Source organism: Syngnathus typhle, linkage group LG11, assembly GCF_033458585.1.
Source record: "Syngnathus typhle isolate RoL2023-S1 ecotype Sweden linkage group LG11, RoL_Styp_1.0, whole genome shotgun sequence".
NCBI classification, from domain to species: Eukaryota; Metazoa; Chordata; class Actinopteri; order Syngnathiformes; family Syngnathidae; genus Syngnathus; species Syngnathus typhle.
In genome coordinates this window covers 12,359,678-12,381,297 of record NC_083748.1, presented here as the reverse complement: position 1 = coordinate 12,381,297, position 21,620 = coordinate 12,359,678, and the positions used below count along the sequence as shown (strand labels likewise).

The 21,620-nt window shown below is 45.3% G+C and overlaps 4 protein-coding genes across 6 annotated transcripts; 3 read left to right on the top strand and 1 right to left on the bottom strand.

Moving 5' to 3' along the window:
- The first annotated feature begins 159 nt into the window (after window positions 1-159).
- dnase1l4.1 (deoxyribonuclease 1 like 4, tandem duplicate 1) lies at window positions 160-4,042 on the top strand. The gene is made up of 10 exons (XM_061291909.1): window positions 160-386; window positions 1,666-1,757; window positions 1,864-1,952; window positions 2,034-2,120; window positions 2,183-2,295; window positions 2,371-2,483; window positions 2,685-2,842; window positions 2,943-3,039; window positions 3,166-3,241; window positions 3,413-4,042. Exons 2-10 carry the CDS (start codon window positions 1,677-1,679, stop codon window positions 3,589-3,591), a joined length of 993 nt encoding a protein of 330 aa, XP_061147893.1. The 5' UTR covers window positions 160-386; window positions 1,666-1,676; the 3' UTR covers window positions 3,592-4,042.
- Window positions 4,043-4,228: 186 nt separating this feature from the next.
- On the bottom strand, window positions 4,229-5,612 carry tma7 (translation machinery associated 7 homolog). Its single transcript, XM_061291910.1, has 4 exons — window positions 5,473-5,612; window positions 5,177-5,232; window positions 4,945-5,032; window positions 4,229-4,593 (listed from the first exon to the last, which is right to left on the bottom strand). The coding sequence occupies exons 1-4, from the start codon at window positions 5,486-5,488 to the stop codon at window positions 4,559-4,561; spliced, it is 195 nt and encodes a 64-aa protein (XP_061147894.1). The 5' UTR covers window positions 5,489-5,612; the 3' UTR covers window positions 4,229-4,558.
- Window positions 5,609-8,532, top strand: ccdc51 (coiled-coil domain containing 51). Its single transcript, XM_061291907.1, has 6 exons — window positions 5,609-5,759; window positions 6,172-6,225; window positions 6,314-6,476; window positions 6,749-6,886; window positions 7,250-7,621; window positions 7,749-8,532. Exons 2-6 carry the CDS (start codon window positions 6,221-6,223, stop codon window positions 8,187-8,189), a joined length of 1,119 nt encoding a protein of 372 aa, XP_061147891.1. The 5' UTR covers window positions 5,609-5,759; window positions 6,172-6,220; the 3' UTR covers window positions 8,190-8,532.
- Window positions 8,533-8,918: 386 nt separating this feature from the next.
- Window positions 8,919-21,620, top strand: osgn1 (oxidative stress induced growth inhibitor 1). 3 transcript variants are annotated; one of them, XM_061291906.1, is made up of 8 exons: window positions 8,919-9,061; window positions 9,839-9,911; window positions 16,859-16,924; window positions 17,610-17,938; window positions 18,012-18,103; window positions 18,275-18,474; window positions 18,663-19,003; window positions 19,148-21,620. In XM_061291906.1, exons 3-8 carry the CDS (start codon window positions 16,867-16,869, stop codon window positions 19,703-19,705), a joined length of 1,578 nt encoding a protein of 525 aa, XP_061147890.1. In that variant the 5' UTR covers window positions 8,919-9,061; window positions 9,839-9,911; window positions 16,859-16,866; the 3' UTR covers window positions 19,706-21,620. The 3 variants fall into 3 exon arrangements, with proteins under 3 accessions (XP_061147890.1, XP_061147889.1, XP_061147888.1); XM_061291905.1 differs by lacking the exons at window positions 8,919-9,061; window positions 9,839-9,911 and adding exons at window positions 13,851-14,059; window positions 16,715-16,794; XM_061291904.1 differs by lacking the exons at window positions 8,919-9,061; window positions 9,839-9,911 and adding an exon at window positions 13,852-14,059.

The window sequence follows — 21,620 nt, the reverse complement described above, 5'->3', positions numbered from 1 at the left end:
TGTTTTTAGGATTTCTCTTGAAAACATACCCAAGATTTTTTTTCAAGTTGCTACAGATGCTTTTCTGAAAAAAAAAAAAAGGAAGGTTGCTGGAGGAACAGACTTGGCGGGTAAACAACTAAGTGTGGGCGCGTCACGTTATCTCGTGCAACTTGACCCCCACCACCACACACACACACACACGCAGCAGGCAAATGACTTTTCATCTGCATATAGGTCACTTTGGACCAATCGCTGGGCTGCAGCTCACCTTTGTCAAGTGCGTTTGTGTGCGTCTACGTGTGTGTGTGTGTCTCTCCCTTGGCTCAGAGCTTGGATATTGTTTGGTATCTCCTGGCTAACAGCACACACGACAACTCGCTGGTGGCCTTTTCCTCCAGTTGCAGGTGAGCAACTACTTCCTGTTCATACTCTTGACTAAGAGTCTTAAAATGTTTCACCGGCCTCCACCGCAAAGAACCGGAAGGCCATTGTTTAACCTCATCCTCCATGTGACAGAAAACTCGCTTGATCATATGCTATGTAGGGGCTTCAGATGTTTGACATTTAACTTTTTTCATGGTCAAACTTCCCAGCAGGTAATAGTTGTGTCCTACATGTGACATTCAATTGGTTTTGTGCCTGCATTTGTTTTTGAAGAGGTCCTAGCGGACATTCCTGTCACGCACCGTTGCTTTAGTCGGATTGTCTGAAAGATTAAGAACTCAGAACTTGTCTAGGCAGAATTTTGTTCGCCTGTGTTCAGTCTATAAACGACACGCTTTGTTTGGATTGTGATTTTCATCCACTCATGTTTCTCTTGAATGGTCAGGCCATAATGCTTGGTCTCCAGGAACTGCTAACACCTCCGGGCCAACCATAAACATTTAACAATGGGCTGTGGAATGCAAGCCTTAAATTTGTGTTTACTTGTCTTTGAAGGCACCAAAAAAAAAGTGTGTGTAAAATGACATCAAATTATGTGAAGGCCGGTCCTCTGCAACAAACACACACACACACACACACACAGTCTTCTGCCAGTGCATACATGCACTTAAGGCGAGCAACGAGGCACTCAAATAGTCTTCCTACATTTAAGAGCAGTGTTTTCACTAATATCAAAGATACTTTGTAGACCCCAAACCTCTTTTTGATTGTTGATGGACACTTGGGCTTACCGTAATTTTCGGACTATAAATCGCACCGGAGTATAAGTGAAAAAAAACATTTATGTTTATAAGTCGCTCCTGAGTATAAGTCGCCCCCCCCCACCCAAACTATGAAAAAAAACCTGCAACTTATAGTCCGAAAATTACGGTACTTTATTGCTGCATTTTTGACCAACTTTTTTGAAAATGTAAAACGTTTGAGAATCACTGTTGAGCGGCGAAGCCCTCCAATAAGATTCCTGCTTTCTGGCAGCTGCTTCACATGTGTTGCCAGAAAGACGTCTACATTGACTCGGGTCTGCGGCACAGCTGCTTTTGGAAATGCCATTCTGAGAAACCAACCAACACGCACGCACGCACGCACACACAGAGTGTAACAAAAGCGACTTTGGTGCAGCTGCGGAATTGGACTTAAAGCGCATGCAAAGTGTGAATAGGGTGATGCTTGACATGCCTTTTGCGTGTTCAGACACATGCAGCTCCATCTTCTTCTTTGCATCCCCTTCTGTTTTTCCAGCAACCGCCGCCATGAAAATAGCATCGTTTAACATCCAGAAGTTTGGACGAAGCAAAGTGTCTGACCCTGACGTACTTCGGATCCTGGTCCAGGTAACGCGCACGCATGCACGACACAATATTTGTGACTGCACTGTGATTCATGGAAGAATCCAACGGACTATTTGGTGATTGTATTCAAATACCCCCCCCCACACAGATTATCCGTCGCTATGACATCATCGTGATCCTGGAGGTGGTGGACATCAGCGGCACATCGGTCCAAACCTTGCTGAATGCGCTCAATACGTACGTCTGCAGCAGTCCAAAATTCTTAAAAGGAAGGAAAATTATGCGTGTGTGTGTGTGTGTGTGTGTGTGTGTACGCAGGCCCAACGCGTCTCATCACTATACTCTGAAGATCAGCACTCGGCTAGGACGATCCCACTACAAGGAGCAGTTCATGTTCCTCTACAGGTAACCGCCATGATGTCATGGTCGCTGGACTCTGTGGCCAATGTGTGTGCGGCTACGCGCAGGGACGATCTGGTGGACCTGGTGGGCTCGTACCAGTTTGACGACCAGGTGACGGATGGCGGCGACGTCTTCGCCAGGGACCCGTACATCCTGAGATTCCGATGTCATGACACAGGTGGCAAAAGTCAGCCTCGCACAATAAGTGCACCTCAGCGTCACTGTTAAAGTGCGTGTGTGTGTGTTTTGGCAGTGCTGAAGGACCTCGTGATGATTCCCGTCCACACCAAACCGGATGACTCGGAGACGGAGCTCGACAAGCTCTTTGACGTCTTTCAGCATGTCAAGATGAAGTGGAGGACTGATGTGATTTTCATTCTTGTTGACCATTCAGTTCCTGTAGACCGTTTCTCTAGACAATATGAGAAGATCTCACAAAAAGTCTCTGTAAACCGCAAGTCTGCCATTTTGGTCTGAAGAAGACTTCAACTTTCGGGATTTTGGACAATTGCTACTGATTTTGATTCATGTATACTGGATACTTTTTATCGTTTCCTCGCACAACAGAACGTGATGATCTTGGGCGACTTCAACGCGGATGGCGCGTACGTGTCCAACAGGGAGTTGGAGGCTATCCGCATTCGCAGCGATAAAAACTTCCACTGGCTAATCGGAGATGACGTCGACACCACGGCCAGTGTAGGCAACACGCATACATACGACAGGTAGGATGCGGAGGTGACTCGAGTCCCCGAACTCTGAAGAGATGTTAGGAGACGTCATTGCTAACGAACAATAGCATGGAATTCAAAAACGTATTTGCAGAATCGTGGTCTACGGCGACGACATGCTCCGCGCTGTGGTGCCAAACTCGGCCAGACCCTTCAACTTCCAAAAAGCGTTCCATCTCAGCAATGAGCAGGTGAAGCAGCATGTGGCTCATCAGCCGAGATATTCTGTACAACGCCTCCTCCTTCTTTCTACGAATTTTTACAAACTCTCAAACAAAAAGCAAAACGTGGCAATATCGAGCTTGTCGCTTTTGCAGGCACTGAAGGTGAGCGACCATTACCCGGTGGAGGTCGAGCTGAGGTCACTCACTACGCCACCACCGCAAAATGAAGGTATCTGCTGCCATTATGTGTGGAAGTCCACAACCCTTCTGCTGTGGTATTACATCAAAAGATGCAGAAATTCCACAGAAAGTGAACACTTTTTGGTTGAAGTCCAAATTTTAGGAAGAACCCGCGGGGAGATAGAAAAATAAAGCAATGTGCTTTTTTTTCCTGTTCAAGGTACCCCAGCAGTTCCGCAATCGGACAATGAACTGCAGGAGTTGAAAAGAGGAAACTTGCTGCTGGAGCGTGAGAAACTCAACCTGGAGATCCAAATTTTGCAGCTGAAGTTGGCCAAGATGCAGCAAGGAGATGAACAGCCTCGCCAGGAGCCAACCTCAAGCTGCAAAATGCTGTGAGATGATGACACACTGCAAAATGTTGAATACTGAAGCCAATAGTCTCGTTTACAAGCCGGGACGTCGCCGAGGGCCTTTGTAGGGCGACGTTAGTACATTTCAACATTATTCTGCTGAACTGAAGAGATCTGAGTCGTCTACTAGCTGAATAATTCAAAGCTTCAAGTCACTTGCTTCAGAAGGCCAACACGACCACTTTTACTATCCACTTTATGGAGGCATCATTTTGTTATAATCAATTCATGACCTCAGTGAGTACTTTTATGGTTTTGCTCATTCAACTTAATTTCATTGAATGCTTTTTTTTTTTTTCTAGGTTTTTAAAGTGTTTATTATATTGTGGAGTAAACCATAAAGGTACAACTATAGACTCTTGTGGAACTCCGCAGTCCCTTTTACTGAATGCTATAACATCCAACATTATATTAAAAATAACCTAATACTTAAACTATTTCGGAGACTGGTGTGAAAAAAAGTTTTGCAAACCGTTTTTGATGCTTGTCTTTTATAAATTGGACAGCGACGATATCCTGCTAAACACAAGCATGTCCAGCTTTGCTTCCACAGTCCCAAAGGTTCTCTTAATGATTTCAACCATATAACGTAGATGTATAAAACCAACAGAGCAGAGTTAAGGTGATTTCAAAACATTTTATTAGTCTTTCCTCCATTTACAGTAAAAAAAACAAAAAAACATTGTGATGTTTTTCCCTCTTGCATTAACATAATTATTAACATAATATTTCAAAAATGTTGAGGGAGACCAACCTTTTATTTGAAAAGGGCCGGTCAGTGTTTAGGTCTACAAGTGTTTACAAGAAAACATCACAGCGTGAAAGCTGTACACTGACTCCAGTTGACACTGCCTGAGAACCGTCGCAGAAAAAACAACAACACATAAACCAGAACAAAACGAACTGGACACGCTGCAGTCAGAGTAAGCCCAAGCGGCAATCATCGGGAAGCTTCACTTCTTGCCTGATTTCTTGATTCCGGTGCCAGCTGATGGAGGGAAAAGACAAGATAGCACATGAAGAGCGCTAAACAATCAACGCTTGCGCCAAGCAACATCATCTGATGTCACAGCGACGCTGCTCTCAAGTCTAACATTTTTCAACTCAAGGCACGCCTGGTGTTCTTTTTGTCTGTGCACTTGGGGTGGAGGGCAAAAATTTATATTGCAATAAATTGTTCTCTTTGTCGCGATAACTAATCAATACTCTGACTGCAAATATCCATTTATTTTTTTGGGTGCAGTGAAGATGATGTAGACAAGTCCATTCAGGTTTTCATGCCAACTTCATTGCGCTTATCCCAAGATCTATATGTTAAATTATGCAATTGTGTTCATACCGAGAGGTCCTTTCCCAGAGGCTTTGGCCTTCAAGGCCTCTAAGGCTTTCTGCTCCTCCTTCTGCTTCTGCTTGAAGGCAACGTCGTCCTGCACACATGAGGTACACTTCAATGTCATGGGAATTTTCACGTGCAGCTAGACAGCACGAATAATTGCAATGAACCTAATGCTTGCGTAACCATTTGCTAACTACCAAATGCAAGATAATTATGATACGTTTAAGAAACTTACGTCGTCCATGTCTTTGGCCTGTTTTTTGGGCGCCTTCAGGGGTTTCTTTTTGCCTCCTGAAATGAAATGGGTTACTGTCAACACAGAACACAACTGACTGGCAGGTATGAACACGACTTTAATAAATGTACCCAATGTGTCAACATATGCCATTTTAAAAAAAATGCATTGCATTACTGTTAGCAACGTAGCTAACCAGCTAATGCAACAATAATGTAACGATAGTGATTTATAATGTTATTTATACATAAATATATCGTGGTACGCATTCGCAGCCATCTAAAGTGACGTCTCACCTTCTCTGCCAGACATTTTATGGCGTTAATAAACGCAAAAAAAAGAGGAAAAGGGTGTAATCTTTGATGATAGAGTTGTACTGCCTTCTTTCTATCCTGTCACGAAGAAGCCGCGCCGCAAGGACCTCTTCAGCCAGAAAAACTTTGAACCCGGATTTAGAAGCACCATCATATGCCTGATTAAAACTCAAATGCTGTCGTCCGGCGTTTCACTTCAGAATGACCTTAGGGACGCTGAAAATATCCTCCTAGTGACATGTTTGTATCGGAAACACACAAAATTACAGGTATGTGTTTGTTTTATCTTGTGACCAAGCAAGACAAGAGCGTGATGATAAATGCTAGGTTTGCAATCATTGGAAATGGGTAGAGGACACATGCAGCAGCTAGCTGGCTGGCTAATGTAAGGATGAAGAGATGGTAACTGCCTCAAGAGCAAGACCACGAAATATAGAATAAGGATATCTAAGCAGAAGTGTAAAAACAGTAATTAATGGCATGCTGGCAGGACTAAAAGTAGGGCTACACTTCTTTAATAAACCTTTTTATTTTTTCAAACAGGTACAGTCAAATAATTGATTAGTCAAGAACTAACTGAATTCCAACTGCGATATGCCAAAAGTGGATCTGAAGGAAATAGTAGTTTCTTAGGATGCTTTCCATCATGGTTGTCTGAATCTAAATTCCTTTCTTAAACAGGTGGTATTTCTGTAGCTGGGGACAAATTGCATCTCTGATTTGCTTCTCCATGAGGTGCTTTCCACTTAAATAATGCAACAATAGAATACACTAGAGTCAGTTCCTTGATGCGGATTTTGTACGTTGATCTCAATTGTGTCAGGTACAGAGTTCACGGCACCGGTTGTTGGTCCCATTTCTTCTTGCTCGGACCCCTGCCAGCCCGGCTGCGCTTGGTGCGAACCTACGGTGCCTATCGACAACCCGGCGGCCCGGGCCCATCCGATCCCGATGGCGTGAAGGAACGAGCGCTGTCTGCCCTACAGGTAAGTCGAAACATTAAAAGCATCAAGGCACAGTTAAAAAACTTTTAAAAACAGTTGATTAAAATCAGTAAAAATCTAAATAAAACAAGAACGGAGTTACAGTGCAGTTTGATTTGCTATTTTGCTATTGCTAAAGCTATTTGATTATAAATACAACAGCTAGATAGTCAAGCTATCATTTTTTTCACTGGTCAAATCTGTGTCTAAACAAGTTGATGATGATACTAATAATTGCACTTATAATAATTCCAATTGTATTTGTTCTTGTCCAGCACGCCGGTCGATTGGGGCAGCAGTGGGGCCAGAAGTCTGCCCTCATGGCCACCACCACAATGAGCAGCTGGTGGCAGAAATACGAGGAGTTTGTCGGGCTCAAGGAGGTCCGCCAAGCTCAGACCAATGTCACAGAGGTCAGTAGACACCCAGACCGGTTGCGAGAAATAGTAAACATAAAATATATATATATATTTTTTTTTGTTGGTGACAAAAACAAACAAATTATTTACCTTATCCTTCAGTCTTTTTTTCCAGAATCAGAAAATAAAAGCCACAAGTAAGATATTTTTCTTGCCTCTAAAATTTTTTTGCCTTATTGTAGCAATCCCAACTTTAGAATGTTTGGCTTATCCCTACCCAAAAACAGAAGTAAAATCCCCAAATTGTGTCTTTTGGCTATCTCTAATTTATTTATTTTTGACTGATTCACAACAATCTAATATGAACCTGTTCATCTTATCCCTACTGCATTTCTTTTCCCCCGAATGACGTTTCAGGCTGAGGCGGCGTTCATGGCGTCGAGGGGGCTGGTGCGCGAGGCCTACGCCAGCCTGGAGGCATTGCAGACTCGTCTGAAGGAGGCACGGGCCGGGCTGGAACGCGTGTCCCGGGAGGAGGCCGCCTACCTGGAGCTTGCCACCCTGGAGCATCGACTTCTGCGGGACGAGCGGCGGCTGCGGGCAGCGCACAGTCACGCCGAGGCGGCTGAGCGCGAGGCCTTTGCCACCTTCTCGGCCGCCGTGCGCGAAAGTCACGAGAAGGAGCGCACACGGGCCGAGCGCACCAAGAACTGGTCGCTCATCGGGTCGGTGCTGGGAGCACTCATCGGCGTCATGGGTTCCACCTACGTCAACCGCGTGCGCCTGCAGGTGAGCATGCCCCCACAAAACACTTAGCTTGCATTTTTTAGCGTTTTTAAACACATTTCAAACTTCCCATTCTTACACTTCTTGTATAGTGTTGACATTACATAATCCAAATGGCGGTGTTTTGTAGGAGCTCAAGAGTCTGTTGCTGGAGGCTCAGAAGGGTCCAGAAAGCCTGCAGGAAGCCCTCAAAGTCCAAGCCGGTAACCATCGCTCGCAGCAGGACGAGCTGGGGGCGCTCATTGACGGCCTGAGGGTCTCCCTGCGGGGGACCTCCGCCCACCAGGGTAGCGATACTACCCCCACTGACCACTCGCCGATCCTGGACTCCCTTCTACCCCAAGTGTCAGAACTAAAGCAAAGCCTAGGCGGAGTCCGCGGGGAGCTGTCTCACGTGAGGAAACTGCTGGAAAGCAGCTCTTGGCGGCGGTCCGAGTGGTCGCCTGGGACTGTCGAGGACACCCAGTATACGCTGAGCGAGCGAATCGGTCGCACCACGCTGTACAACGCCGCCTTTGCGTACACGGCCGCCGCACTCACCGTCATGGCCGTGTACCTGCTAAGAGGATGAGCTTAGGGCCCGTTGCCATAGTAACACACTGGAGTAAAGATGGGGAGTCACAAGAGTCGACTCAAGTTAGTTCAAGTTCAGTCAAGAAATTGTGAATAACGTAAAGTGCCAAGAAATTGCTTGAAACTTGAGGTAAAAAAAAAAAAAAAGAGTCACGACTAACTTATGCTTTGCACAGGTGACTTCCCAACCTTTCCTTATCATGACGTCACGTTGCACTGGGACCAACCACAGACTCACGATTAAAAATGAAGACCAATTTCTGCTCTGCTCGTTTGCGTGCAGCAGATGGCAGTAAAGACGATCGAAGCTTTTCCAGTGATTAAAAAAATGGCCAACAAAATTGTCTTTAAAAATGATTCATTTGTTGGTTTGTTTCAATACATTTGTGGTAAGTCCTTTTGTTGGCAAAAATCCAACTCCAGTTGGGGAAAAAAACTTTAATATGGCTTCAAGCCCAAGGTAACCAAAAATCATCTATTATTTCGATATAATTCATCATGCCTCCATATGTTATATAAGGCTATTCTTTTGTCCAGACAAGTGAAAACATTTTTTTTAGATGTTACTTGCTGACAGTTTCGACTGTGTCGTCAGTCTTTCTCAGATGCGTCATCAAATGTTTAGATGTTATGTGTCGAAACTGTCATAACATCTAAAAAGAAATGCCTTCTATTAAATCAGCTATTATTGCTGTACGTCCTCTTATAACTGCGGATGTGGCTTTGTTGAGAATCAACCCTTCATATTTTTTGTTGAGTTTTAAAATGTGCACATGAGCGGAAAGTCCATCATTTACCTTTCAACACCGGAACCCAGCCATAATGGACACATTTCCTCAACCACTGCTTCCACTACCCGTCAAGTTGAGGGTGAGTATATCTTCATTTTTTTCCAAGTGTTAATATTTCCTTTATGCAGCGGTAAAGACACCAATTTATCACCCTTGCAACATGTTCACATGCAGACATTACAGACATAATTAGTTGTATAATTGTTTAATTTTACGGCGGGTGGCTGAGAATGCAATACACACATAATTTGTACATAATGAAAATCTCTCCTACAAAACATTTCCTGTTCAAATGACACGTTCAATTGTATTCAAAGACACTTTGGTAAGTGCCGTGTTGCCTTCAGGTACATTCGAAGTGGTGTCATATTCATTCTGTACGCGTGCGTACGTGTTCTGGTGAATCCTCTGCGGCAGCTGCAGAGTCTTTTCTTAGCCCAAATCATCATTCCGATCTCACTCTCAGGCAGGCAGACAGACACATATGCACACTTGCACGTAATCCTCCACATTCGATCTGCAAAACATGATTTACTGTATGTGTCGATACAGTAGAGGCTGTTTAAAATGTGGCTCAGCAGCGGAAGAACAGTTCAAGTGGAATAATAGGAACGCCAACATTTACCGTAATTTTCGGACTATAAGTCGCGTTTTTTTTCATAGTTTGGGTGGGGGTGGCAACTTATACTCAGGAGCGACTTATATACATATATGGTTTTTTTCCCACTTTTTTGGGCATTTTATGGCTGGTGCAACTTATACTCCGGTGCGACTTATAGTCCGAAAATTACGGTACTTGACTGGTTTTATTACATTGTTGAACTCCATTCAAAGCGTTTTTTCCTGCTGTTTACAGGTGATGATGTCATCTCACTGATGAGAAACGTCAAAGAAGGAAGTGTTTGAGGAGGTACATGTCACCTGACCAGGTATGTGTGTGGAGAAGGAGGGCGGGGTGGCAGTAGTCACGCTGTGTAGATAAAAACAGTACTACTATGTTTACAAGCCCTATAATTTCCCATGGCCGTATTTTTATGACCGCACTAATTTCTGAATGGCTCCTTGTTGTGACATTGTTCATGTGGAAAATTTTGTCCTATACTAAAGCTCAGGGTTAAACCTGGACTGAAAAGCATTTAGTCGGTTTGATGTTTCTTTTACCCATTTTGAAGCCCCATAATTGATGTGTAATTTTTAATCTTAGGAATTTGGCAAGGTTCTTATTGACAATCTGTTTTACAAGTCACTTTCATGATCACTCTCCAGCCATTTTAAGTGATAAAAACCATTGCAAAAATAAATAAACTTTCACCATGCATGTGCCATCTGTTAGACTGAGAAAGTCCACGTTTTTTTTTTTTTTTTTTTTGCAAAGAGTGGCGGATAAAAATATCAAGTGAAAATCACATAAATCTTTTTGGTGGGAGCAGACAAAAAATACCAACGAAAGAAAAAGAAATCCACGAAAAGGGGAAGGAAAGTGGCCTGCGATGCATTTCGGAGGTCAACGCGTTCAACTGAGTGAGGGATTTGCGTGTGTGTCCATCCTTGCTGACGCTGCGTCATAGGATCAAAGATGTGAGTGTGTGTGTGTGTGTGGTGCTATACAAATTGGGGGGGGGGGGGGGGGGTCATTTTGTCCCAAGCAAGCACCATCATGCGTGCAATGACATGGCATTGGCTCATCCTGCATTTGAATGGGCTGGGAGTGAGTTTGCACAGCGCTGTCTGCTTAACTTGTCCACGTCAACTTGAATCAACCCATGATGATTTTGTCTGCCCATTTTCAGCGCACACACATATAGGGGTGAACTGCTGATTGGTTGCTGGACAGACAAAAGGAACGATTTACAGTGTACAGAAACAGCTTATGGATTGATTGCCATTTACTGGTTATGTAATGTAATATACAACAAACATGCAATTGTTTGCCACTAAGTCACAGGCTAAATATGGAGAAGCTTGTGATTGGTTGCCAGGCAACTGCAGGCCACATACTGTATAGACCAACAGTGTATTAATATTAAGGATGGGTGATACCACTTCTTTTACAGACTACGAGTATTCCGTCTTTGAGTACTCACTGATACCTGTGGTCCTTTTGATATTCAACATTCCTTTGAAAACAAAAAAACAACTAGTGCAGAAGTGGAGTCACTACGGATCGGCGGCTGGTATTGGCAGGATCCGTACGTTACTCGATACCTTAAAATAACGTTGCTATGGGCCCCATCTCGATACTCGCTATTGATACTCGCTCATTACTAATAGATATAGACAAAGTCAAATGGCAAATTATGGACTGGTTGAACACATTTGATTGTTTGCTGTCAATCACAGGACACAGAAGATAAAGTGGAGTCCATTTAGCATTTAGTATCGCGCATATCTGGAAGCCTTGTACATATTCATGGAGGTGAAGTGCTTCCACCGGGGAGCGGTGTCCTCGGAAAACTACCGCACTCAGATTTCATCCTGCATATTTCACACTCGCATGTCAAAGACATCTGGAGGAAGAGGCCATAGGGCGGCGTCCAATCATTCCCAGGGAAAGTGGCTCAGTGGAACATGACTCAGAAACATTCTGCCTGTCCATCTGCTGATGTTTCTAACAAAGGCTCCGACTTGAAAGTGGAGTCCCCTAGCAACACCGTTGACTGCGGTGTTTGGAGGGTATCAACACTGATGCCGAGCGGGGCCCAAACATACTCTACCTCTGACCCTCAACAATGTCCAAACAAGCCTCCGCTTTCTCTACTTCCATTTGTCACCTCACTTCAGAGTCACTTTCACACGGGGCTTACTTACGTAACATGTGGAGCAGGCCCAATCCATTCTCACTCATACAAGTGTCAACTGTACCTTGCCTAACGCCAACTTACAGATGAACAAGTCTCTGAGACTTTTCGAAATTTCAGCCGCCGAAAGTCGCTTTGACTCTACAACGTAAAATTGGGTGGCCATGTCTATCAGGAGACCCACAAAAACATCTCAAGGATGAATGTCTGAAAAGTCCAAAGAGTCGACCGCCTGCGTTTGACGTGACAGATGAACAGGAGAACATCAGTCAGTCACTCGAGAAGTTTCAAGCTGACTAATGTTTGAGTCCTCTCTTTGTACCTGACAAACTTCAGCAAGGACTCTAAACATAATCGTCTGCAACTAATGAGATCAGATGTGAATGACTGACAAGGCCCAAAAAGCTAAAAAGGGTCTTTCAGTGGAAGAATACAAGACGACTACTTAATAAGTAACTGCAAACTATCAGCAGGAATTTTACAAGTGACAGTAAACATTGCGACACGTCACACGGCTTGATCCTGCGAGGGCTGGAGGAAATAGCAAAGTGAGGAAGGAAGTTGTTGTACAAGCTGAGTGAGTGGCATCAGTTCTCAATGACCTCATCATTTCCAAACAGTCACAGTGATCCTTGCGTAAGAAGATTATTATTAATCCACACACATAGGAGGAAGCAGCGTTGGGGTTTGGGAGCCATTCAATGGGTGGGAGGTCAACTTTTATACTGTTGGACTCTCTAGTACCGAGTACTACAAATACCAGGAATTAACGGAAACAGAGCAGCCATTTAGGTTTTGACCTCTGAAAGCGTTTCAGGAAGCCAAGGTGTAAAATAACAAAAGTCTGTCATTTTGGCCATTTCAGGAGACTTTTAAAGACTAATTTGCTTCAGACAGTTTTTTGGAAGGTTCAGCCCTAGAGGCCACTTACACTGACATTTGGTTGTCAAGAAGGCTACTTTAGTCTGCAAACCTGAAAGACTTCATTGCACTCGGTTAAGCTTCTGTAGCATCAACTGGATTGGCTAGATCAAGATTTTTTTGAAAGGTTTTTCTGAGACTTGTACTATTTCACAAAAAGTAGGTCATTACTAGCCATAGCTGGAAGTCCAATGTAAAACCATGAAAACGAACACAGTATCTTTTGATGATGAGCGACTGGCGGCCAGCCAGATGAGATAATGGACCAATCTCTATCTTGACTCAGTATTCCGTCAAAAGCAGCAACGCAGAGCCACACTTGCGGACTAAGCCACCTGAATTCATGCCTTTCATAATACTATAGATGTACTTGAGCCAGCGTATCATAACTGTTTCAAAGTCTCCACGCAAACATTGCAAACCTCAACAGTGAGTTCAAATACATGAATATGTAATCAAATGAAATGGAAATATCATTAAATCTCCTGAGGACATATGATTGAAGAATCATGTCCACGTGGTCAACGCGCTTTCAGTACATTCTGTTCTGCAGCCTTTACAATGAAATCTTTGTAGCTTTACAGTTTTGACAGCAGCATTCCGATAACTTGGTCTCTGCACATGATAAGCGTCGACATTTCAACTACTGGCAATGGTTTTAGCTAATATTTGCTTCTGCATCCAGTGATTGGGGGTTGTCAACACAGCCATCCTGCCATAATGCATATAGAAGTCGGCCATTTTGCTCGCTTGTGTCAAACTTGGATGATCATTTTTAGGCTTCTTGGAAAGTTAGAAAATTAGAACATAAATGTGCAAACTAAATTGTCCTCCAACACTAGTGTGACTGATGCAAAAGTCCATTATAAGAGGACGCACGAACACAAGGATCCATGATTTGAATCGAAAAGGACATCAGTCCCTTTGGTTTGAACGATCATTTCGAGTATAATTGGAAAGTGACAAAAAATGGCATTTGACAACAGTTTCAAAATCTCATGTCCAAAATCAAGCAGGAATTCAGACATTTTGGTTTGAACTGGTGATTCATTAATGATTACTAAATTCATTAACCCTCACACTTCTCATAATGTGGTGGAGCCTCTTTTCACCATAGACGATCTTCATTCACCATGGCAACGGGTGGGGGCGGAGCACCGCGCAACCGCTCATGGCGCTATATAACGTGTGAATGTGCGGCGGCGAGCGGCCACCTTTACGCCGCTCGTCCACGTCTAAGAAAGCCTAGCAACGAGACGGCAGACGAGCAACTAACCACGCAGGAAGGCAAGAAGAAGAACACGGTCAATTCTTTGTGGTGGAACTATTAGAAGAAAGTGCGTGACCAAGAAATACCGGTAAGTAATTATCGCTAATATGATGGCTGGGTTGGATTTTCAAGGAGTGCGCATGCGTAGTAAAGCCTCAATGGCATCATTGCCTGGGCTGTTGCGCATGCGTGAGGTGTGAGTGAGCGGTTTGTGGTCTTTTTTTCCCCCTCTACCCTACTAACACACTTTACGAAACAAATAGTTGACTTTAAAAACAAAAATCCAATGTAAATTACCTAGCATAATATCAGACATCGTGACGAGTGCCATTATAATAACCGCTCTGGATTGTACCGTATATGAAGTCATGATGATTATGTAACTTGGATCACAATGCCGCTGCACTTACCATATACTTATCAACCAATATAACCAGCAGGTTTTTATTTGGTTCAAGTTACCACCCTGACCTTCATTTACCTTTAAAGTAAAAAAAGTCAAAGTCGGCTTTATTGTCAATTTCTTCACATGCCAAGACACACAAAAAAATCGAAATAACGTTCCCACTATCCCACGGTGACATAGTACTCAATACACATACAAGTAAACAACACAAAAAATAAAAACAAGAAGGCACAAATAATGAATAAATAAGAGTGATGAATAAATAATAAATAAACAAATAACTCAATAAATAAGAGGAGCAAAAATGGAGCAAGTGTGCATACAGCAGACAGTCAGAATATAGTCAGAATATAACACTAATTATTAATATTATGAGTGAATCAAACCAACACATAAAAATGCATGTTGAAAAATGATAAGTGTTTAATTGGTACAAGTGCAAGCGGCGGGTAGAAGCATGTCAAAGGCATAAGGGACTTGAATTTTATGGCACATTGGCAGGAACGGAGCCAAGAGGCCAGCGACTTTTACTGCTTAAGTACTTTATTGCACTTTCTTATTCATTTACAAAAACAATCTGTGAAATTCTACTGCATAAATCGGTGGTTTAGCTTCCAAAGTCTCATTTGCATAGCCAAATTACCAGAAGAAACAAACTTCCGGACGGGTCCGATGGCGTTGTGTGGCACAAATCTTTCGACACGGGCAAGAGAAAAGTCATTTGTGTTTGTTTGTTTGTATACAGAAGCTCGGGCAGCGGCTGCTTTATGCCCTCATTGGCAGATAATTCCAATCTGGTTCTCCGTCTAGCCGTCTGGACGGCAGGTGGCCAGCAAGCCCATAGATGAAACGCTGTGGACAAGCAGCCCAATGACTTTAGCTCCTTAACATCTTATTAGCACACTATTATTCGGCACTGTTGCGGCTTGCAGAACGAGTTGGTACACAGCTGAGTCTGGCTGGGCGAGTGTGACCTTGGCAAGTTTCAAAAGTGAAAGCAGCTCTTTGGCCAATGTGGCCGCCTTGCAATGCAAAGCTGGCAATGGCTACTTTCCTGGAAATAAAACCGTCACCAACGTCTGACGGGGGAACGTGTATCGGATGATGCTAGCATGAATGTGAAATGTCGTAACATTTGCCTTTAGAGGCGTAATCATTTATATTAGTCAAGCAACAACTTAGCTGTTTTCTAAATCAGGGGTGTTTTAAATTTACGGCCGCTTGAAAATCAAACTCCTCTTCCGAAATCGGCATGACACAAATTTCAATCTACAGTTGAAATGAGTAAAAATTGAGTTTTTCTGCCTTCTGACGTGCAAGCGTTTAAAAGAAGGCCACGTTTTGTGTCTCACCCAAACGGCATGGAATGAATAGGTTGTGGAATGTTCCATATCTCCTCCTAACCAGTGAAAAGTGACTTTAGTAGACGCCCCGCCCCGTGCGGGGTGGTTTCCATGGCAAGGCCAGGACGCGCAGTGTTGTTGAGCGCTGGCCAGGAGGAAAGGAGTGGTTATATAATCCGACGGGAAGGAGGAGGCCTCCATGATGGACTCCTTCCAGGGGACCCTCCGCCTGTAAGCCCCCCCGACCCCTACAGTGGCTTTGTGCCTGACACTTATGAAAGTGCAAGACTCCACCTCCCTGCCAGGAAAGGCTTAATGTATTTTATTTGAAAAAAAAAAAAAAAAAGAGTAATTGACTCATTTGACAACTCAGCATTTGGGGGGGGGGCAGTATACTGCACAAGGACACAATGGTGTTTCATGATCGAACCCACATTCTTCTGCTTGGGAGGTTGACCCACCCTGCCACTTCACCCACGTCAGTGTGCGTTTGTTCATCACTGTGAACGTGTGTGTGCGTGTATTTTTGTGGATGTGTGTTTGTCATTGTGATGGTGTTTTTTTTTTTTTTTTTTTTAAGTGACCTTGTGTCTTACTGTGTTTGTGTTTGGTTTGTGCGTGTAGTCATGTGTGCGGGCATTTGTGTCAACTTCCGCCAATATTGCAGCAGTTTGTTCCTTTTGGCTTGGCCGCAATCTTGATTTCTGCTTCTTTTTTTTTTGTGCGCGAGCCAGTCAGCACTAGCCGTGACCTCGCCTTGGCCGAGTCAGCATGACTCGGCAGATTGCTGCCTTCGCCTCAATTTCCCAGCATGCATTGCCAGTTCAACACGTTTCACAACCGCAGTGTCGGAATGGTGACATGTTTAATGTACACGTCTGAAAATACGAAAGAGTAAATTCGGTGTGCGCATGCGCACGTCTTTGCACGTAGGCATGTTTGCACAACGTCTCCGTTTCCCGGAGTCACGTTGCCATGTTTAACTATGCGGCAGATGACAGGAGTCAGGAGCTCACTTACATCACATGGGGGAGGAGCTGGGTCGTGTTTGAGCCGCTAACCGAGCTCACAAAGGTGATGGTAATGATGTGACAAAAAAAAGAGACGCGCCCTCATGCGTTTTGTTTTCTCTCCTCAGTCGACAACATGGAGCTTCACGACAAGGACGGTGTTTCTGGAGAGATTCTGCCTGTGGTGATTATAGGTGAGTGGAAGCAACACACGCATATGCAAAACAAATTACAATACACAACCTGTGCAAATGTGATGAGAGCCGGGTCGCTTTGCTTCCCTTCCGCCAAGGCACTGCTGCAAACTGCATAAGACAAAGGTAATAAAACCTTTGTAAAGAAAATGATAGGATGAGGAATGAGTCGCTTCTCAAAATAGAACTTGCGACTGAAATACCTGTTCTGCTATCTGATGAATACTTGCCGAGAGGTTTTGGTGCACAGCGCCACTTTGCGGGGAGTGTCAAATGTTCATGTTGTTATATGAACCTGCTTCAATGCGGTATCCCAAATGTTTGTTCCCACCACCCACGCGCTACGTTTGTTTGTTTGTGGCACAAGTGCAAAGTTCTGGGACGGTGTGTTCAGCATGAAAATGTTTGCAGCGGTTTAGCACTTGAGACAGCAAAACTCTGCTTGAATCATGTTGACCCCCATCGAGGCCTGCTCTCCGGAATGTTTTGAATGTGTTGCTCCTCCAACACACCTGATAACGACCTGATCATCGGAATCGGGTGTGTTGGCGCATGCGGGCCCTGGTGGCGGGCAGATGATGAAAAACAGAAAAGTCTGTCTACAACAAACCAGGAGCGCGTTGGACACCAGATCCCCCCCCCCCCCCCCTGAAACTCCACACTCCTCTCATTCTGCGTTTCCCAGGTAACGGCCCCTCAGGGATCTGCCTGTCATACCTGCTGTCGGGCTACACCCCCTACCTGTCATCGGGGGCCTCGCACCCCAACCCGCTGCTGCATGACAAGCTGGCCAAGCATCCCGGCCTGTCCCTGCTGGAGCGGGACCTGGAGTACCTGAGCGAGGGTCTGCAGGGACGCTCGTCCAATCCGGTGGCCGTGCTCTTCGACTCGCTGCTGCTGCCCGACAGCGACTTCGGCATGGACCACGTGTCCCCGCTGGAGTGGCGCTACGAGCCGGAGAGAGCCGTGCCGCACTTGGTGCTGGGCAAGGGGCCCCCGGGAGGAGCCTGGCATGTACGCGCCTCACACGGCCCTCTGTTAATGCCGTCGCGGCCAGACGCTTGATCCTTCTTTGTGTGCTTTTCAGACCATGGAGGGCTCCATGCTAACGCTAAGTCTCGCCAACTGGATGGAGCTGCCTGGGCTCAAACTGAAGGACTGGATGAAAGACAAGAGAAGGTGAAGCACCTCCCGGCGTTGACTCGTTACGATCACGGGGATCACCTATTTTAGGGGGCCTTGATACACCAGAAAAGAGAACCAACGCATAAACCAGAACCAAAACAGTAATCCAGGCCACAAATGGCAAGAAGGGCGTGCAAACGACAACACATTTGTTCGTTCTGACAGAAACGTGCGCAACGACCGTGCCACGCCGGCTGAGATCGCGTCCTACTACCAACACTATGTGTCCCAAATGGCGCTGGAGCACAATTTTGCCTGCGGGACCACCGTCACCTCGGTCAGCAGGTGCCCCGCGGACCAGCGCGACCCCCTCGGCTGCTGGAGGATCAAGGGACTGCAGTGCCCAGAGGGGGAGGAGCTTGCGGGTAGGCGCAATGATCCAAAGTCCGCCGTTTGGAGTTGACCGCCTGACTTGGATGATAGTCGGGCCGTGATTGTTATTAGCATTTAAGCGTTAGCATTTCTGCATGAGCAATTAGCCTCAGTCGTAGCACGGTAAGGTCATCGCTGGGCAAATCTGCAGCTGAGCTCACCATCTTTCTTGCTCTGGTAGACGATTCTTCCGTGGAGCGGGTGCCCTTCTCCCTGCTGGCCCGCAACGTGGTGTTGGCGACAGGCACGCACGACATCCCCGCCCGCCTGGGTGTGGAGGGCGAGTCGCTGCCCTACGTGTGCCACTCCTTCTGGGAGCTGGAGGCCGCCATCTCCCGCGGTGAGCTGGACGAGTCGTCGGACCCAGTGCTGGTGGTGGGCGCCGGGCTGACGGCCGCCGATGCCGTGCTGGCGGCCCACCACCTCAACACACCCGTCTACCACGCCTTCCGCCGCGCCGTCACCGACCCGGGCCTCATCTTCAACCAGCTCCCCAAGATGCTCTACCCGGAGTACCACAAGGTCAGTAGCTTTGTTTATGATTTGCTTGCTTCACTTTGTCCGGTTCAAAAGAAGTTGACTTTGCTCATGCTGCCATCTGGCGCGACCTCCAAGTACTCCGACCAAAACGTGGTGACGCTGACATTTTGCCGTGTCTGCTTTCAGGTTCACCAGATGATGACTCAGCAGCAGCACCAACCGGCATCCCCTCTGGACTCATCTTCCCTGTCTCCTCGCTTGTCCTCTTCCTCATCGTACACCGGCTACCTCAGCTTCCCTCAACATCGTGTGGTTTCCTTCCGGCCAGACCGCAAATGTGTCCTGCAGTCAGACTCGGGCCAGCGTACCGTGGTCCAAGTATCCAAGGCGCTGGTGCTGATCGGCGCCCACCCTAACCTGTCTTTCCTGCCTGAGCAAGGCCGCCCTCTGGGACTGTGCCCGGACGAGGCCGTCACCTGCCGCAGGAACCCCATCGACGTGGACCCCTTCACCAACCGCGTGCTGGCCGCCAATGGGCCCGGCATGTACGCCATGGGCCCGCTGGTGGGCGAGAACTTTGTGCGCTTCCTTAAGGGCGGCGCCTTGGCCATAGCCAGCGATATTGCCAAGGGGCGGAGGGGGGCCGTCGGCGGTGGGGCGTCGAGGACCTCGGACGGACTGGCTGACAAGTGGGTGGACAGGCAGGTGGCCACGCAGACCCTCACGGAAGTGGTGCGATCGTAGCGATGGCCTTTATTGTTGTGCAATTGGACTTCAAACTAAATTTGCCTTTTATCAAAGCAGTGGTTCTCAAACTGAGATTCTCCGGGGGTCCGGCAAGCCGTAGCTGAAGCGTCAATGTTATTGAAGTGAGGCTATTGCACTGTCTAACAGAAATGTAGCGCTTCGCCGCAATCTTGTGGCATCTCAAGAAATGTATGAATCTGTTTGGAGGCGTCACTCGTAATCTTTCGCTATTTGTGGCACGGTTCCTTCCCTCATTCCATATGTTGTAGCATTTCATCCAAATTGTTACAGTGTGCTGTAATTGCCTACAGTTGCCAACGGATGGCAGTGAAGCTCCTCGATCCAAAAGTGGCAAAAGAGATCATAACTCTGGATGAAATGGCGAAAAGGCTGGCAGGCCTATAAAATAATTGGAATGACTAATTAATAAAAGAATATAGCTGTTATTCCTACCTATCTACCTTAATTTTGCACGTTTTTATAAAGGAATGTAATATTTTGAGAATAAAATTGTCCTTTTGAAATTCACTTAAAATAAGGCTACTCTCTTTAGGTAAACATTAAAAAAAAAAAAAAATTATTCTCATTTAATTACAGCGGTTTGCAACAAAAGATGTAGTTGTATTCTTATAAATCTCATTTTTTTGTGATTTCTTTTTGCAATTTCTATCAGTTTTGTGTTGTTGCTGCCTTTAATTGGATGTGAACCCAAAAGGTTCAGGTGCTGTTCACCTTTTTTGTCCTGTCCCCCCCCCGCACAGCTAAAGTGACCTCACTGTGGGCGTCAGGGACCAATGAGTACCACTTTAAGAACCACTCTTCCTTCCTTCTACAACTGGGTCGCATGACCAAAACAAGTCAGTCCAAATTGGAACTGGGAGTTTCTTCTTTCGTAATACCTGTTTAATTGTGTTGTCATCGTTTTGATAAGATATGATATGCTTGGTGTCTGGATTCTTCCTTACAAGACCAAAGCCATGATTGGACACACTGTCAAGACTCCCTTTCTGTAACATGTTTACTGTATTCATGGAGTCATTTACATCATTGAAAATATACAATGTTGATAAAAACTTTAATATTTTTTTTGCTGTCCGCCTTGCTTCCTTCCTGCAGTTTTTTGTAATTCTTGCATTTTTACTTTCATCCTTTCTTTGATTAAATCCCCCCATTCTCTCCTCTCTTTTCTACTATTTTAGTTTTTATTCCTGGCCTTCCTCCCTGTTTTCTTTCTTTTCCTTCCCTTTGGACTACTTTCGGCCGGGGAGGTGGTTAGGTGGTACCCATGCTGACAGCGGCTATCTGGATTCTCGTGGCCAATTCAGGATAGGGGAACTGCAGCTCAACCTCCTCGAAGAGCACTGCCAGGACAATTGAGGGCTCCTTTCGGCAGCCCTCTGCTGTGACATGGACATCCACTTTTTATTTAATTGATTTTCATGTTGTATCATTTGTGCCCTCTCTGCATCCATTTCAACCTGGTGATCCTGAAAGGGGGATCCTTCCATCTGTGGTCCCTTCTCAAGGTTTCTCATTTTCCCCCTGCTAGGGGTTTTTAAGTTTTTCCTTGCCCTTTTGGGAGCTTAAGATCAGGGGATGCTTTGAGAATAATTGTCAATTTCTGTCTATGTGAAGCCCTTTGAGACTGCTTGTGATTTAGGGCTATACAAATAAACTTGACTTGACTTGACTTGACTTTCACATTCATGCTTCCTTTCCCTAAAAAAACACTTTTCTGACTTTCTTCCCGCGACTTGCTTTGTGCTTGACTCAAAGTGTTTGCAATTAATGTAAAAGCAATAATTTATATAGTTTGGAATATGCACAAGACAATGTGATGCTTGTAACCGCATATAAACATGTTTGTATTCAATCAAATTGTGGATATTAAAAGCACTAATATGCAAACATA

Coding starts and splice junctions, on each gene's coding strand:
- dnase1l4.1 (XM_061291909.1), top strand. CDS start 1,677: ATGAAAATAGCATCGTTTAACATCCAGAAGTTTGGACGAAGCAAAGTG. Junction 1,953..2,033: donor TTGCTGAATGCGCTCAATAC/GTACGTCTGCAG, acceptor GTGTGTACGCAG/GCCCAACGCGTCTCATCACT. Junction 2,843..2,942: donor AACACGCATACATACGACAG/GTAGGATGCGGA, acceptor ACGTATTTGCAG/AATCGTGGTCTACGGCGACG.
- ccdc51 (XM_061291907.1), top strand. Junction 6,887..7,249: donor CTCAGACCAATGTCACAGAG/GTCAGTAGACAC, acceptor ATGACGTTTCAG/GCTGAGGCGGCGTTCATGGC. Junction 7,622..7,748: donor TCAACCGCGTGCGCCTGCAG/GTGAGCATGCCC, acceptor GGTGTTTTGTAG/GAGCTCAAGAGTCTGTTGCT.
- osgn1 (XM_061291906.1), top strand. CDS start 16,867: ATGGAGCTTCACGACAAGGACGGTGTTTCTGGAGAGATTCTGCCTGTG. Junction 17,939..18,011: donor CCCCGGGAGGAGCCTGGCAT/GTACGCGCCTCA, acceptor TGTGCTTTTCAG/ACCATGGAGGGCTCCATGCT. Junction 18,475..18,662: donor AGAGGGGGAGGAGCTTGCGG/GTAGGCGCAATG, acceptor TTGCTCTGGTAG/ACGATTCTTCCGTGGAGCGG.
- tma7 (XM_061291910.1), bottom strand. Junction 5,033..5,176: donor AGGCCAAAGACATGGACGAC/GTAAGTTTCTTA, acceptor TCATGTGTGCAG/GACGACGTTGCCTTCAAGCA. Junction 4,594..4,944: donor CTCTGGGAAAGGACCTCTCG/GTATGAACACAA, acceptor TCCCTCCATCAG/CTGGCACCGGAATCAAGAAA.